Consider the following 16,850-nt stretch of genomic DNA (forward strand, 5'->3'; position numbering starts at 1 on the left):
TTGCTAGGATCACTACTTTGTCTACCATAGCTTGGAATACTTTTTTAGACCATCAGGAGGATATTGTATGTTGTAAATTGTTTATTACTGCAAAAACTTACCATATTTTCCATTTTTCAAGTTTCATGTTTTGTTGCATATTTTTTGTAATAAAATGACACAGAGATTCAGATTTATACATAAAGTAAAACCTGCTAAGAAAGCCTAACATCTAAAAAGGCTTTTTTTTAAAAAAAATCACGCTTACCTAGTTCAATCTCAGGTTGATTCTATTTGTGGTTGCATTGATGTTGCTTTAATATACTTGCATGACAAATTCAACTTAATAGTGCATGAGTGAAGTTTGAATCCTTACTATCTCAATCTGAAGTTCCTTTGGGGCTTATGATATAATCTCTTTGTAAGTTACTTAGTTTCTATATTTTTTATCTTTTATATTTCATAAGCCTTAAATCAATAAGGAGCGCTAACAGGACACACTTTCCTATTATTATTCATTTATATTTCAACATACCTATAACAGAAAGATTGCACAATTTTAGCATTTTGGTTGTAACACATATAGCCGCAGTGGCGAACCTGTGGCACACGTGCCACAGGCAATATGCGGAACCGTCCCTGAGGGCACACATGCCATCGCCCCAGAGGAAGGCGGAGCCAGGCTGCTCCCCTCTACCTCTCCACGTGTGCCTGGGCTCTCTGTTCACTGGGAGTCAGAGCAGCTGCAAGAGCTGGGAGGATCTGTGCTGTATGGTGGAGGCAGCTGCCAGCAAGAGTCCAGGTAAGCCTCCGGAATGATTTCGCCCCCCCAGCTGATTCAGGCAGCAGAGGCCTTTTCCAAGCCTCTGGTGCTCGCATCCATGGCCGTGGGGTGATTTTGTGGTGTGTCAGCAGCCTGATCCAGGCTCCAAAGGCCTGGAAAAGGCCTCTGCTGCCCGGATCTAGGGCTGCAGAGCGATTTCACGCCCTCCCACGGCCGATCTGGGTGGCAGAGGCCTTTTCCAGGCCTCTGGAGCCTGGATCGGGCCACTGGCGCGCCGCAAAATAGCCCCACGGTCATGGATGCAAGTTCCGGAGGCTTGGAAAAGGCCTTTTCCAAGCAGTGGCGGCAGGTCGATCCGTGTGGGGGCTGGGGGGAAACGGCAATGCCAGGGCGATCTGCGTGGCGGGTGAGGGGGAAAGGTGGCGGTGGCAGGGTGATCCGCGTGGCGGATAGAGGGGTAACCTGCCCAACTTGTTTCACAGCCATTTTCGGCTGAGCCGCATTGCAGCAGCATTGGGCACAATACACAGGGCGGCAAATAGCTGTGTCATGCCGAAACTGGCCAGTTGCTGCCTCCTGCCCAATGTGGCTGCCATGAGGCCGTGGAACAAGCTGGGCGGTGGTAAGAAATCAGTATACCGGTTCCTTACCTCTGCCCGGCTTGTTCCGTGGCCTCATGGCAGCCGCATTGGGTGTGACGCACGAGGTGGCAAACAACCACGTTGTGCCAAAACCGAGGGGCCCGCAGGCTATGGCTGCTGGTGAACACAGTTGGCTCGCATCTGCTTACTGTGTGCGGGGGGGGCGATGGTGTTAGGCAGCAGTCGCCCTGGCCCCTACCTGGCCTTGCCTTTCCCTGCGGCAATGGCACCCTTGCCCTATCCCCCTGCCTTGCCTCACCCCGCAGGACAAGCTTCCTGCCCATCATCCCACCCGCCAGAGACCCCCTGGATCTCCCCCAACCCTGCCTGGTCCCAACAGGCATCCTTCCCCATGAGGAACATCAAGGTGGCCACGCCCACCCACCGCACCCATGTCCACCTAATGGGCCACGCCCACCCGGCACCGGACAATACATAAGTGGGTTTGGGGTTGCAGTTTGGGCACTCGGTCTCTAAAAGGTTCTCCATCACTGATATATAGTTTAAGTACTTGCATTTATCCTATAATCTTGCATAGGTGCAAGGTAAAATCCTGTATCACATATAGACAATTTGAATCCTATGGCTTGATCTTAGTAGACTTAAAAATACATTATTTCTTGCTTGTTGATTTTAAAATACAGAGCTATGCATTGTTTCATTATTGATATGTTAGGTCAGTGGCTTCCAACCTTCTCTATACCCCGCACCCCAAGAACACCTCTGATATATTCTCGCACCCCTTACAAAAGTTCAAAATAATAGCAATGAATTATGCATATACACTATAATTTTGAAAGCCCAAGTTTTCGCACCCCATGCAATATTGTCTCGCACCCCAGGGGGTGCAAGCACCCCTGGTTGGGAACCCTTATGTTAGGTGGTATCTCTTGTTTTCCATTGCTCATAATTATTATTCCATTACTGCTCATAATTTAAGCAGTCTTTCCTCCCATTTCAGAAACATTTGAAGTGGATGGATGGATGGATGGATGGATGGATGGATGGATGGATAGATAGATAGATAGATAATTGATGTAAGCTGTCTTGAGCCGCCATATGCAAGTAGGCGGCAATACAAATTTTCTAAATAGATAGATAGTAAATTGTTTTATTTATCCCTGTTCAAAATTTCGCTTGAAAATTTTCAGCTCAGTCAAGTCCAATTTTTATCTACATTTATTCTGTGTTACTCAATAATGTTGAGAGAGATTCAGTGATCCAATGGAGATGGATCATTGCCTTCAGAAACATTTTGAGTTTCAGATTTGATTCACTAGGGCAGGGTTGTCAAACTCGCAATGTTATGTGACATGTTGTGACATAGCGTGACTTTTTTACCATTGCCTGCAACGGTGTAGGCATGGTTTCACTATGATGCATCCGGCCCATGGGCCAGCAGTTTGATACCCCTGCACTAGGGTAATCTTCAAATACCCCTTATCTCATTGCAATGCATGTCAATATTCAGTCTCACACCTAAATTATATGACAGAGTTGCTATGTACTCTTTTCATTCTAATCTATGTTTATTTAGATCAGGGGTGTCAAACTCAATTTCATTGAGAGCCGCATCAGCATTGCGGATGCCCTCAGGGGGCCGGGTGGGCGTGGCCTACTGGGTGGGCGTGGCTAGAGTGCGTATGGCCTACTGGGTGGGCGTGGCCAACTCTACATCGTTCGCATCAAGGGTGCCTATGGGGGGCGTGGGCAGGAGTGGGACAGATCTGAGGGTCTCTGGCAGAAGGAGGGTCTCTGGGCCAGGGCCAAGGCAGTGGGGGCCGTCCCCTCACTGTTTCCAGGATGGCTTCGTGGGCCGCATGAAACCACTTCACGGGCCGGATCCGGCCCCCGGGCCTTGTGTTTGACATGTCTGATTTAGATATTTCTATATTAAGTTCATTGTCAGATACTTTACAGGGAGATGCTTCATGAGTTCTAACATTTGGCCAGAGATACTGCAAGGAGAATTGTTCATGTTCTCTGAGACTACTAGGAATTGTCTGCTTTTCTATTATTTTTTGTTCTGTTTTTCAATACATAGATGCAAACACAGAGTTCTTTCTTGAGAATGTTATAAGTTGTAGGTGGGAATGAAATGTGTAAAATTCTTACTGATTGGTTAATATTGTGAGCATGCTTGGCTTTGGACTTAAAACACACTAGTAGTTGAATATAAGAACTACTATGTATGGAAATCTTTCTGAGTTCAGTGTTATAAAGGTAACCTAATTTGCAAGACTTTCAAAAGAACTAGTCACAAACAAATAAATCACCAATAAGCGTATTTGACTGGAATATATATGTCTCCTAAGTTTCTGCTTTATGGTTGCATATTGTCCTCTCAGTGAAATGGCTGTGTCAGCTAAGTAAAGAATGTCAGTAGATGCCAGAAAAAAGGATAGTTGTCAGAGAAGAAGGGCAATAAATGAGATCAGAGTTAAATATATGCCTGTCACATTCTAGCAGCTGGCTTAAGCCCTGGTGTTGTTGTTCAAATATATTGGCCTTAAAAAGGAAGCAAATGTATTGTAGCCCACATATGAAGAAGGAAACAGCTGGTGGATTTATCACTCCTCTTAACTGACAGGGAAGGTCAGACTTTAAAAAAAAATGAAGTGAGTTTCATGTTCTTTGTGAACAAATTAAAGAGGTACTACTGTATATATTAAATATATTTCCCTGCATTCTACAAACATAATCTCGCATTCTCTGTAACATACTTATTCATGTTGAAAGATTTAATTTATGAATATAGGTTTCATTTTTTTAATTACCAGAAGTAACTTTAGTTTTTCACATGAGAAGCAAAGAAGAGCATTATCTTGAAATATGTATAGTCAATTATGTTTTAAAATTGGGGATAAGACTCAGACAAATAGGCATTTGCATTCATTTATGAGTCCTGTAGATATTCATATCACTAACTGTAGTATCTTCTTAGGCATCTCACATCTTGACTCAGTGACTTAATATGTATGCTATACTATGGGAATGATCTAAATCAGGGGTGTCAAACTACTGGCCCATGGGCCGGACGCATCATCGCGAAACCACGCCCACTATTAAACATATGTTTAAATAGGGGAGTGAAATAGGAAACATACTGCTTTGAGCTTGGGAAAAACAGCCCCGATACTCACAGCTATCTCTTGAGGCAATAAAGTTTAAAATGGTCCCAAATTCTACATTTAATATGATAGAAAATGAAGTGTGTTGACATTAAAAACTGAGAACAAGCATGTTGCTCTCTTACTTTTCATCTCATCCTATGCTGATTGTTATCTGTTACCCACTCCACACAAAAATTGGCTATCACATGAAAAAACTGATCAGAGGAGAGGACAAAAACAACTATATTTTGTTTTGAGATCAAAAGCAATATTTCAGAATGCCCATTCATTATGCCAAACTCCCTAATGTTACACACACACACACAAACACACACACACACACACACATGCAAGTGCATAAATCTGGCATTGTACAATAGACACAGTGATGACTTTCCAAGGGCTTTCAGATAACCAAAAATAAAGGTACCAGCCTAATCTATAAAGGAAGGTTGTTCCACAATATGGTGTGCGTGGTAGTGGTAGTAGGTAGTGGTAGTAGGTAGTGGTAGTAGTCGGGAGCTTGCATTCAAAAATACTTCACCCACCTTCATCTTATATGCCTGGTAAACATTAAGGATGTTGACGGCAGGTTTGCACTACATATATTGGGCGAACCATTTCTATGTGAAAAAAGTGCTCCCATTATTATCTCTCTGCCAAATTGTGTAGGGTTCTATTGGTCAAAACCAACCTTCTAATTGTTCTCAGAAGCATATTGAAGCAAGGGCAGCAACTATAAATGAAATGTACTATTACTATAGAGGTTCTGATTCTTTGCCATGATTTTTACTAGTTGCAGTTTTTGATTGGTGAAAGGCAGCCTTAAGTATGGTAGTTTTTGGCAGGAGCTTTATTAAAGCCTGGATTGAAGTGCTTTACTAATGCCTTACTAAAAAGTAAGATCATGTCATATCTTGCTCCATATTTCTTAGAAAATAATTTGAAATATTTCTTTATAGAAATGTCTATAGCTGCAGTATGCAGTCTTTTAAAATAACTTTAAAATAACCATTTTATTAAAATTGTACCTATTTTTGTGTTCTCTATTTTACTTATTTAAGGATAGCACCAAAATAGTAAGAGTATAATAAAGTTGTGCTTTTGATTCATTGTATAGTGCTATATTTGTTTTCTCTTTCATCATTATTCTTGGTTATACTAAAAACATACATAGTGCTATGCTTGTTCTATTATCACTATTCTTAGTGACAGTATAAACAGCTCAGTATAAAAACAAGATCAGTACAATTTTAAACAGGTGCTACAAAAATTGTGCATCTGTATAATGCATTAATAGAAAGTAGTTATTATGTTTTCTTAACAAATACTTGCTAACTGTGGGACAAGGGATAACATCTGGGGATGGAGTGAAAAGGGAGATCAGCCTAGAATCCTTACATAGCTGCAAGAAAACTAAGTCCAGTTCCCTTGAGTGCCGTTAGATGTATCAATTTTAGTTGAGAGGATTCCTGTGCACAAGCTTTTACCAGTAAATCAGTTTAATTGAACCTTTGCATGTCGACTTAGCCTGACATTATATTTCATTTCTTAAACATGTATTTTTAACTGGATTCTATTTTATTAAAAGAACATAAATTCAATTAACTCCTAGTTTCAAGTTTCATGCATACAAAATATGGTTTAAAATAAAAAATAGGGTTAATTTTTTTCCGTGAAAACAGAATGGACATTGGTTCTCTACTATTTTTCTTAATAAAATTAAATGGCTATTTCCATTAAATTAGCAGGAGGCAAACTTGATTTTAAAGGTTTTAACTACATTGTACTGAACAATTATAGTATCCTTATGGGAAGTGACATGGATTACTTCATATTAATTATTAAATGGAAAAGCAAGGAACAAGCATTTCAGAATAATTTGATTTCTAGGAGTATATTTGGGAGCATTAGAGGGTATTTGCCATTAACATTCACATATGCTGTCTGGGATATCTGAGTACGTCTACTTCTTCAGACAGATCACATGGTTTTGAATTTATGCTGCACTTAAAATCCCTCTTTGGAATAGGAAAGGATTTTTAAAGTTTTAACAAAGGTAATCAAGTAAAAATTGAGATAATTAGTTGCAACAAGTTATATAAGGCTGAAATTGTGTATGAAAAGATAATTGTTTTTAACCTGATAAACAGTCAAGACCACATAGAAAACTTCCCATATTAAGCAAGCAGCGCTGAAAAGAACTACAGATAGTCCTCTGCAATTGAAACTGGCAACTCAATAACTAAGCAACTTGGTCATGTGAGATATCATGTGACTGCTGGACATATGTCAGTGCTGTGTGGTTAAGTGCAACATCATTTGACCATCATTTACAACTTCCCGTTGGCTTACCCATTGACTATATGCCGGAAGCTGTCTGTTAAAGTTGCAAATGGTGATCATGTGACTGGGTGACATTGTGACAGATGCAAGTTGAAGGATTAATTGTAAACCCAATTTTTCAGCACCATCATATGTTTGGTCGCTGAACAACATAGTTGATAAGTGAAGACTATATGTAAAAGCTCTTGACTTATCTTAATTTTCCTTGCCAACTTTTCTTTATTGGCTCCAAGTCACCTGGGTCTTTTGGAGGATTGGTCCTGAATTCCTAGACTTTCATATGACATTCCTAGACTTTCATATGAAATCTGTTCCTTTAAGGTTATTGGAGATAATGGTCCATCTTTAGATAATACTGAAGCCACCAGGTAATTATCCATTTGTTCCCTTTAGGCTCCTTTAGGTCTTCTATCTACTGTACATGCAGAACCTTTGATAGCTAAAATAGTGAAATGCATTTTTAAAGAAGGTAAAAGAATATATACGCTTTCCTTTCTCTACCTCATTTTTCCCCCTGTTGGATTTTATTTGAAGTATAGACTTAACTGTCTGTACAGGATAAGTGGTGTCTGCATTTGCCTTTTCACTTCCCTAGGTTTGGATAAACCTGGGATCTATATATGGAGTTTTTTGCCTCATATATGGAGCAGTTCAGTATTCAAAAAGATTTCAAGGCAATAAAACAAATTTAGTAAGACAGAAGAATGCAATCATTTTAACCTCTGTGGAATTTTAAGATCATGTTATTGGTGCTAAAGCTGCCACGGAGAAGACTAACCCTAATCCTTTACTAAATGGCTGTCATTCAATAAAGCATTGGGCTTAAAACTAATCAGAAAGAAAGAAAATAAGTGTATAATCACTAGAGTTATTTCTATGTTCTTGTTTTTAAGGGAACGTTATAATGTGTTATTAGAACTTCAGTACTTAGGTTGATGAATATATTCCTATACAGTAAATAGTACTATAGTTTTTGATCTGGTATCAATTAGTCTACGGTATTTTGTAATAGTGCCTCTTTCTGGATTGCTACTCAGCCTAATCATGATGTCTACTGATCGCAGTGAAGATAGTAATGAATATTCAAGTTCAGAAACTGGTTACAGATCACCTGATTAATTCCCTAGGGAGAGAGCTAAGAGAATTAAGGGGACCAAGGAGGTAAACTAAGCTCTGCTACATACCCTCTAATTCCAGCTAGCTATTTGTGCCAAGTAGTGCATCTTAGATGCTTTGAGTAACTTCCAGTTACTAATTGAGTTTGAGACTTTGGACTTAAGGGACCAAGCACCTCTCAAAACCATTCTTTGATTGTGAATGTGGTATGGTTAGTGACAGCTTATTGAAGGTTTTAACAACTATATAGTCTCTAATTCACATCATTTGCTATTGTCCTTGAATAGAAAATAATTTCAATCTGTTAAATTTTTGTAAAAAAAAACCAACCTGGAAAATTTGATAGCCAAGAAGCTTGCCCAGTTATCAAAAAATATTAATTTGAAATACAGGTAGTCCTCAACTTACAACCACAACGGAGCCCAGAATTTATGTTGCTAAATGAGAAATTTGTTAAATTTGTTATTGCCCCATTTTACGACCTTTCTTGCCGTAGTTTAGTGAATCTTGCTTTCCCATTGACTTTGCTAGTCAAAAAGTCATAAAAAGTGATCACATGACTCTGGGACACTGCAACCATCATAAATATGAACCAATTGTCCACCATCCAAATGTAACAGTCATAAGTGTAAAAAATGGTCATAAGTCACTTTTTCCAGTGCTGTTGTAACTTCTGTTCATGCTTATTGCTTGATGGTTCCTGAAATATAAGCCAAATTTTTCACATCTTGTTTACTGATTCACCAAATGTTTAAATTTCATTGTATTATTATCTGCTACCACAGCAAACTGACTTCCAGTGTTGTGTCCAGGTGGAAGGGCTTAGCAAAAATGCTAAAGACAAATATGGAATGGTGAATCCTGGCATTGTTATTTATATATGTTGATTTTTTTTAAATTCCATTTATATCCCGCCCTTCTCCGAAGACTCAGGGCGGCTTACAAGCTTAGCAGTAGCCTTCATTCTATGTATATGCCTGCTTAATAGGGCTTTCACACACACCCCAAGCGGCATTATTACAAAGTCAGCTTATTGCCCCCAACAATCTGGGTCCTCATTTTACCTACCTCGGAAGGATGGAAGGCTGAGTCAACCTTGAGCCTGGTGGGATGCGAACCTGCACTAATTGCAGGCAGCTGGTGTTACTTAAGGAGGCATTAGCCCACTGCTCCACCAAGGCTCTTTTATTTCCAGATTTCCAGATTTGAATTGATTTATCATAATACCAATATACCAAAAAGGAAATAAGAAAGAGTAAACTAACACCAGCTTTATAAGCCTGTTCATCAAGGGTACAGTTGGCACCACTGTGGAAAACTCAACATTGGATAGTGCAGAACAAGCTGGTTTCCAAGAAGGACAGTCAGCACTTGATACTGCCTTCTTCTTCATCTTCAAACTGAAAAATACTACCGTCACCCACATGGGATCCTTTACATTGTCTTTTACTGTTTTAAAGGCAGATTTTGATTCAATCCTAGCTAGGTGCTGGGGAAAACTTTTTTCACCTTTTGTTGCAGAGGATGAAACCATATGAAGGCACTGTAACAGTGTTGCTCTAGTGCTTCAGGATTTTTTTCACCCATAATCAACATTCACAAATGGGCAAAGCAATTAAATAATCTATTTAAATAATAGATTTGTTTTCGCTCACCTGTATTCCAATATAGCAACTCCCTTGCTAACATGGAGTAGATATCAGAGTTTCTGTGATCTGCTAGTAGTTAATAACTACTAGTCTACTAACAAAATTAGTCACCTTTCCTAAAAGGCCTATTCCTGCTACTCTTAGAAAATAGAATGGCTTTAGCATTGATCAGACATTTAGATTTAAACATTTAGATATATTATTCTAAGCCTTGATGGCCTAAAAGAGAGATGTCACCGTTAGGGCTCATAAACTTTCAAATATAACTTTTCATTTTGCTGATGGTGATACCAATAATATCCCAGCTACAATAGGGGGGAACAGTGCTTCGGTTTACATATAGTAAGACTTTTATATTGTCATATAAGCCAGTTATATTATTTGATATCATGTACTGTTAACCCACTGTCTTCATTGGCATGGTCCTGGGAAAGCCTGGTCTGAATTGAAACAAAGGGTGCTAGATATTGATACCCAGCATGAAATAAAATCTTTCTTCTGTGGTAAATGTGCTTCTGGAGAGATCATTCTTCCCTGTCAAATGTTTATCAAACAATCTCTGCCCATCCTGTAAAACAGCTTTCACCGTTGCCATTACAATGTTTTCCCACCTTCACTATAAGAAGAAAAATTAAATTACAATGTTGTACAAGAGACTTTGGCCCTTGCTCACTCGAAAAAAAGTAGTCTTGCCTGTATTTCTGTAATGGCCCTTCTTTGTGGTGTGAAGTTTACCAAATAATGCTTTCCTTAGGTGACTTGCACACCCACTGAAAGGACGATGTCTTCCTCCTCCTAGCTGATAAGTACTGGGTATCAGCACTCACTGAATTTGTGGAAATTTACAATTCTTTTGACAAGTTTAATTGTTTCACAATTAATATATTGTAATTTTAGCATCTGTTGTAACTTACTAGCTAGCTTTTTTCTATTTTCTAGTGCACTTTTTTAACTTCAACAAAGTTGTTTTCATTGCTTTGAAGGAATAATTCAGAATTATAGGCATGTGCTAAGGCAAAGTTTTACAGAATGCGGGCTGTTAATTATTTTCACTCTGTTCTGAGCAATTATTTTTCTTCTTTAAAATTTCAGTTTAACTTTGTTGGAAGAATTCTTGGGCCTAGAGGGCTAACAGCTAAACAACTTGAGGCTGAAACAGGATGTAAGATAATGGTCCGAGGCAAAGGGTCCATGAGAGACAAGAAAAAGGTAAGTTCATTAAAGATTAGCAGTTTATTGTCAGGAAAACTTTTTCACAGAGGGCAGAATTTCCAATATAATTAAATGCTTAAGCTAATAAAATATTCCATAGTTACTATGTTACTAACTTATGTAGTACTTTGGAAAAAAAAGCTCTTTATTTTATTTAAATCATTTGTACATATATGTTCTGAAGGAAATCTTGAGGCTTTGCTTACTTACAAAGGATGTGTGTGTGTGTGTGTTGGCAGAATGTCTACAGGGATTCTTTAACATACATCTTTATTCCTCCAGATATGGAGAGAAATTAAACAAGAATTAAATGCAATCTTATTTTCAAGATTAGAGGGGCAGCTGTATTAGTTTTTGTCTGCCCATTACAATTTCATAGTACATTTGGATTATGCAAAGAACGTTTAGAAATTACATATTTCAGTAAACCCTAATATATAAACTGACTGGACTAAGAAATAGCTGTTAACAATCATGGTTAACCATCACTGTCAGTCATGACTGATTTTAATACTTGAGGTCTGTAATCTTGGCTCCTCTGTTGTAGTTATGACTGAGATGTTCATTGCAAAAATCCTAAAGACAGTATCACGTTTAGAAAAAGAGTTTTCTCTACTATAATTGTCATTGTTAATTAACCATTCACTGAAAAATAGATTAAATCTTCTGGTTGGTTCTTTATATAAAAAAGAGCTGTATTTTGAGAGTTTGATATGAAACAGATTCAGTTTTTTAATCTCAAGACTACTAATTAATTATTTTTATATCAGCACTATTATAAAATTTAAGGCACTAGTATTTAGCTTTCACTTTATAAGAATATAAATACAAATATGCAAAAGTATGCAAAATAAAATTTTATGTTTATAGAGTTCTGATTATTATGTGAAATATAAAAAAACAAGACTAAGATATAACATAATTTAGAAGATAGCTAATTTTAGCTTGATTATATTTTTAGATACTAAACTGAGGAATGATTATACTGTATCTAGCTCAGGTCCTCTTCCTCTTCCTCTATTTTTTCTTTTTCCAATTAATGTTTTCCAATGCATTTTATATTTTCTCCACGATCACTTCAGTACCAAGAGCATAATTTAATATGGGTGGTATCATCCAGCAAACCACATCTAGGCTCAGAAACATAAATATATAAATACTATTAGAAAAAATGTATGGCTGCCCATTCAATATTCAGAACTTAGGTTGCTTGAATGGAGGCTACTAGGGTTAGACATCCTGGAAGATGGCACCTATGTGACTTAGTGATGTCATCAGCAATTCAGTTTCACTTTATTTTCTGATCAGCATCACAATATATGTATATCTGATAGGTGGGCTAAAACTGTTACACTATAGGAATAGAAGCTTCTCTGTGTGGTTTACATTTTAAGGCCTTGAAGTTAAAGCAACTCTGTTTATTTCGTTGTAGTCTAGAATGTTGAAGATTCACTGAATGAGTGAATATATGGAAATTTGATTGCTTTTTCTAGAAATATTATCCTGTTAGCTGGTTGTACAGAAAGAGATGCTATGTAAACTTAAAAAATGAAATATAAACTGCTTTCTCTCAGTCTCTAATGCTGTCTTTTACTCAGTTTGTAGAATTTTAGTGGTTATTCTATACTCATTATCCTGCAGCTAAATGATTCCTGGTTTTCCAATTAGTTTAACCTCTATTTTGAGAGACAAGTTTCATTGTTCAGCATTTACCTACTAGAATAATAAATAATAGTAACGTTGAAATTTTAGTTATTTTATATGTGTAATTTAATTATAATAGTTATGAGATTATTTTTAAAAATACAACCTATTTTTATTACCAGATGCTGTTACTGTGTTTCCCTGAAAATAAGACCCAACCGGAAAATAAGCCCTGGCCTAGCATGATTTTTCAGGATGTTTGTAATATAAGCCCCACTCCAAAAATAAGCTCTAGTTAAGATTGTCAGCCAGATGGACAGATTTAGTACCATATTTCCCTGAAAATAAGACCTAACCAGAAAACAACCCCTAATGTGTCTTTTGGAGCAAAAGTTAATATAGGGCCGGTCTTATTTTGGGGGAAACATGGTAATGAATGTCTTAAATGGTGATTAGATTGCATTCAATTTAAAGAATTTGAAAAAAACCAACTACTGTGCTTTTGTTTATTTAACAGATTTTAAGACAGTGCTTTCATTTAATGGAAATCAAGTTTAGAAATGTTGCATATTAGATACAAAAGGTGTTTCCCTTTGCATTTAAAAATGGCATAAAATGAATCTCATATTTATCCTTTGAATAGTTTTAATAATAATTTTATTATTGTATATATAGAAAATTTGTATTGAAAATGTTCATATAAAAATAAACCAAAAGAAAAGGAAAAATAACATAGAAAATTGCAAGAAAATAAAAAAGAAAACCAAAGGACAGAGATGACTTTTAACTTTCCTTTAAGCAGATAATTATATTATTCTTAGTTATTAATTGATTGGTTGATTAAATTTTTATAGCTACCCATCTTATCAAAAGCAATTCTAGGCTGTGCACAACAATCAGTGTTCTCTCCTAAATACAAGGACCTTCACCTCTTCATTTAGTCCTTTCTTAGTCTTCAGATCCATAAATCATTGATTCATTTTTTTATTCTTTCAACAAAAGTCAATATAAAGTTCCAGTTGTTCAAAAAAAGTTTTTGTTGTTTGTTCTCTGATTAGTCAGCTCAGTTTCTCCATTTCTGCAAATTCTGACATTTTCATAGTTCATTCCTCCACTGTGGGAATTTCATTACTCTTTCATCATTGTGTATACAATAATCTTGTTGCAGTTACCATCTACAGTAGCAATGTACCATAAGTCACAATAAAAAAGTTCTGATTTTCAAGCAGTGTGAGTCCTTAAAACGTTTTGCATCATTACAGTATATGAATTGGTAACCCGAATTTCCAGCACTGGTTTGAAATACTTTTATAAATAGTTTTGATAATTTTGTTGGTGTCATATACCAGCACTACATCATTTTATATAAATTTTCTCTTAAATTATGACAATGTAAGTTGGTTTAGTAATAGCAGTAGTACTTATATATCGCTCCATTGTGCTTAACAGCACTCTGAGCGGTTTACAGAATCAGCCAATATTGGCCCTAACAATCTAGGTCCTTGCTTTATTGACCTTGGAAGGATGAGTCATACATGAGCTGGTCAGGATCAAATCTTGGCTGTGGGCAGAGTTAGTCTGTAATATTCCATTCTAATCACTGCACCACCATGTTTACTTACATTTTCTCACAAATACCCCTCTATATAAAGTATGTTACTTTATTTTAAATGTTATATTTGCCATTTCAGGTACTTGTTCAGTGGTGTTCTGGCATTCAGCCTCTTTGTATACAACTAAATTTAGATCCAGTTCATAATATCTTGTGAATATTGTGTATTTTCTTAATAGTATGATCTTTAAAATAAGACATCTGGGAGACATTTATCTTCTAATGAGCAGTCTCTATGTGCAGAAGAATAGGATTGATTGCACACAATCTAAAATTTCAAAGCACTTCTAGATTATTTGCATGCCTAATTAGTCTGCATTCAAAATTAAGTGAACTAGCTTCTTGGAACTGGAAAATGAAAAGCAATCTTTTATGGAGAAAATATCACATTTGCATGTTCGCCTTTCTATATTTTAGAATTAGATTTTTTCAGTGTTCATAATAATAGTGTCTAAAAATATATTTATGCTTCTGTATTAAATGAGTGAATAGGACCCTGAAACATCAACTTTGCTTTGATGTAGCACAGCAAAGTGATATTGAGAAAAACTTAGCAGTGATGTGCATTTTGGTGATAAAGGACAGTGTCAGAATAGCAATTAAATACCTGCTTTGCTTGATATAGAAAACAGTGGTCTTATACTTCCTACTCCTTGGCAATTCAAATGTTTCTTTTGGTGAAGGATATTAATACACATTTGAATTTGCTTAGATTTATATTTAATTTGTGTGACTGCAGTAAATAAAGCAATTGTATTTGAGTTCTTGATATTTTGTCTAAAGTATGCGGGAAAGTAGTGAAAAGATCAGTTTACATATATACAGGAAATAATATGTTAAGTTAATTGAAAAACACATCAGTAATTATGCAATTCCAAGGTTTCACTGTGCTACCTCTGCATCTTTGGCTTTACATTAATAATTTGATTTGAAATGGTACAAAGAAGAAACTAAAAAAAACAGGAGTGGTAGTATTTCAGATACCTTTTATAGATGTATAAAAACTAGTGGGGGAAAAAGTAGAAGTCAAAATTTGATATAATTCCTGGAATTTTTAGGTTCTCTTTCTACTTAATAACAATTGCCTTAAAATGAATAATTTTTATAGTAGACATATAAGGTTGACTAATGTTTTTCTATATGAGGGCATGCTTGTGTGATAAATTGGGACACTACAACATTCGTGTCTATTAAAAGAAAAAGAAACTAATTTTATATATAGTAATAATAAACTCAGTTGTTGAGTATACCAAGAATGGGCTATTGAAATGAGCAGGATTTATTAGTAGGTTTGGAAGATGCTGGTGTTTAAAAAAAAAAAGGCTTAAGGTGACTGTCACTTTTTCCTCCCCCCCCCCATGAAGCCTGAACGTATCTTGTTTTCAGTTGAGTTATATCATGATAGCAGTAGAAAGTGAGAAAATCCTTAGCTGTCAAATTATTGCTTTGTGTTTCTTACTCAGTGAAATCTCTAGAAAGTTTTTATGTTGAATTTTATGTTGAATTAGCCACAGAAAGGGCTTTTTGGCCATTTGATAATTGTTAGGGCTTTCAGAAATACAAAATGCACTATGAAGCATATAAGCACTCATATTCATATATGGTTCTAATGTTGTCCAGTAATCTGACTTGCTGCAATTAAGGCTAACCAATTAAAGATGATATTTCATTTTTCTAGGAAGAACAAAACAGAGGCAAGCCCAACTGGGAACATCTGAATGAAGATTTGCATGTATTAATCACTGTGGAAGATGCTCAAAATAGAGCAGAAATTAAATTGAAGAGGGCTGTGGAAGAAGTAAAAAAATTACTGGTACCTGCAGTAAGTAATAATATTGACATATTGATGTTTCATATGTGTTCCTTAAGATCATATTATCTTCCATGTGGTATTACATAGTATCTAGTTAAAGGAAATATGTTCAAATACAATGTTTTTCATCTAAAGCATTGTTCGTATATGATGCACTGTAATGTAAAAGTAAGATTGAATGTAGGCTATCAATTGTTTCAAAAGCAACTTTCTCTGATTTGAAAAGAGTAATATATAACTAGTGCATACTAAGAACACATATTAATAGATTTACAGGAGGAACAGGAATATTTCAGATAATTTTTACTATCGTCTGGAAAGGTAATGAGGTTCTTCAATTAAATAAAGCATCCTATCTCTGTAGTAAGTTACTTTTAAAGTTATAAGACTTATTTAAACTTGTGGAATTTTCAGAAATAGTTTACAATAAGGAGTGCTATTAAGAAAAAAAAAACAATTTGTTAAGCACGGCATGACCCATGTACAGTCTGTAGTAGTAACTCTTACTAGTTACTGGTCTTATCTGTTCTATCCAGGTGGGTAGAAAGAGGGTCCATCAGATCTCACTAGGTTTTATAGTACTATTGATTAGCCATAATTTTGAGATTTGATTTCATAATTCACTGAGGAAATGTTTTTCTTCTTATAAAATTGTTCTGCTGAACATAAATATCAGAGAAATGTATCGAAGAAGTGAGTATATTGGTTGTAGTTTATGTAAGAAGATAGTTTCTTATATCATTTATGTTCCATAAAAGACCATTTTGGAGATGGGGATATTCATTCCAAGTATGTGCATGAACAGGATGTCCGGTTATAGGTATTTATAATGAAAGAAACATGCAGAGGAAGAAAAATAATGTAAAAAAATAAATACAAAAATTCAAACAAATTATGTTTGCTTAATATAGAAAGAAAAGTTTCTCAGAGACCCATATAAA

The 16,850-nt window shown here is 36.2% G+C and overlaps 1 protein-coding gene across 5 annotated transcripts in view; it reads left to right on the forward strand.

The window, feature by feature from the left end:
- QKI (QKI, KH domain containing RNA binding) overlaps nucleotides 1-16,850 on the forward strand; it is a 111,321-nt gene that overhangs the window by 37,639 nt on the left and 56,832 nt on the right. For all 5 annotated transcript variants that reach the window (XR_014024736.1, XM_081314793.1, XM_081314794.1 and 2 more), the window contains exons 3-4: nucleotides 10,721-10,837; nucleotides 15,775-15,918. Coding sequence is in view for 4 of the 5 variants with exons in the window: in XM_081314793.1 (XP_081170919.1) it covers nucleotides 10,721-10,837; nucleotides 15,775-15,918 (261 nt within the window). In the remaining variant the exon portion in view is untranslated. The remainder of the gene's footprint in view (nucleotides 1-10,720; nucleotides 10,838-15,774; nucleotides 15,919-16,850) is intronic.

This window comes from Vipera berus (assembly GCF_964194415.1).
Source record: "Vipera berus genome assembly, chromosome: 1".
NCBI lineage: Eukaryota > Metazoa > Chordata > Lepidosauria > Squamata > Viperidae > Vipera > Vipera berus.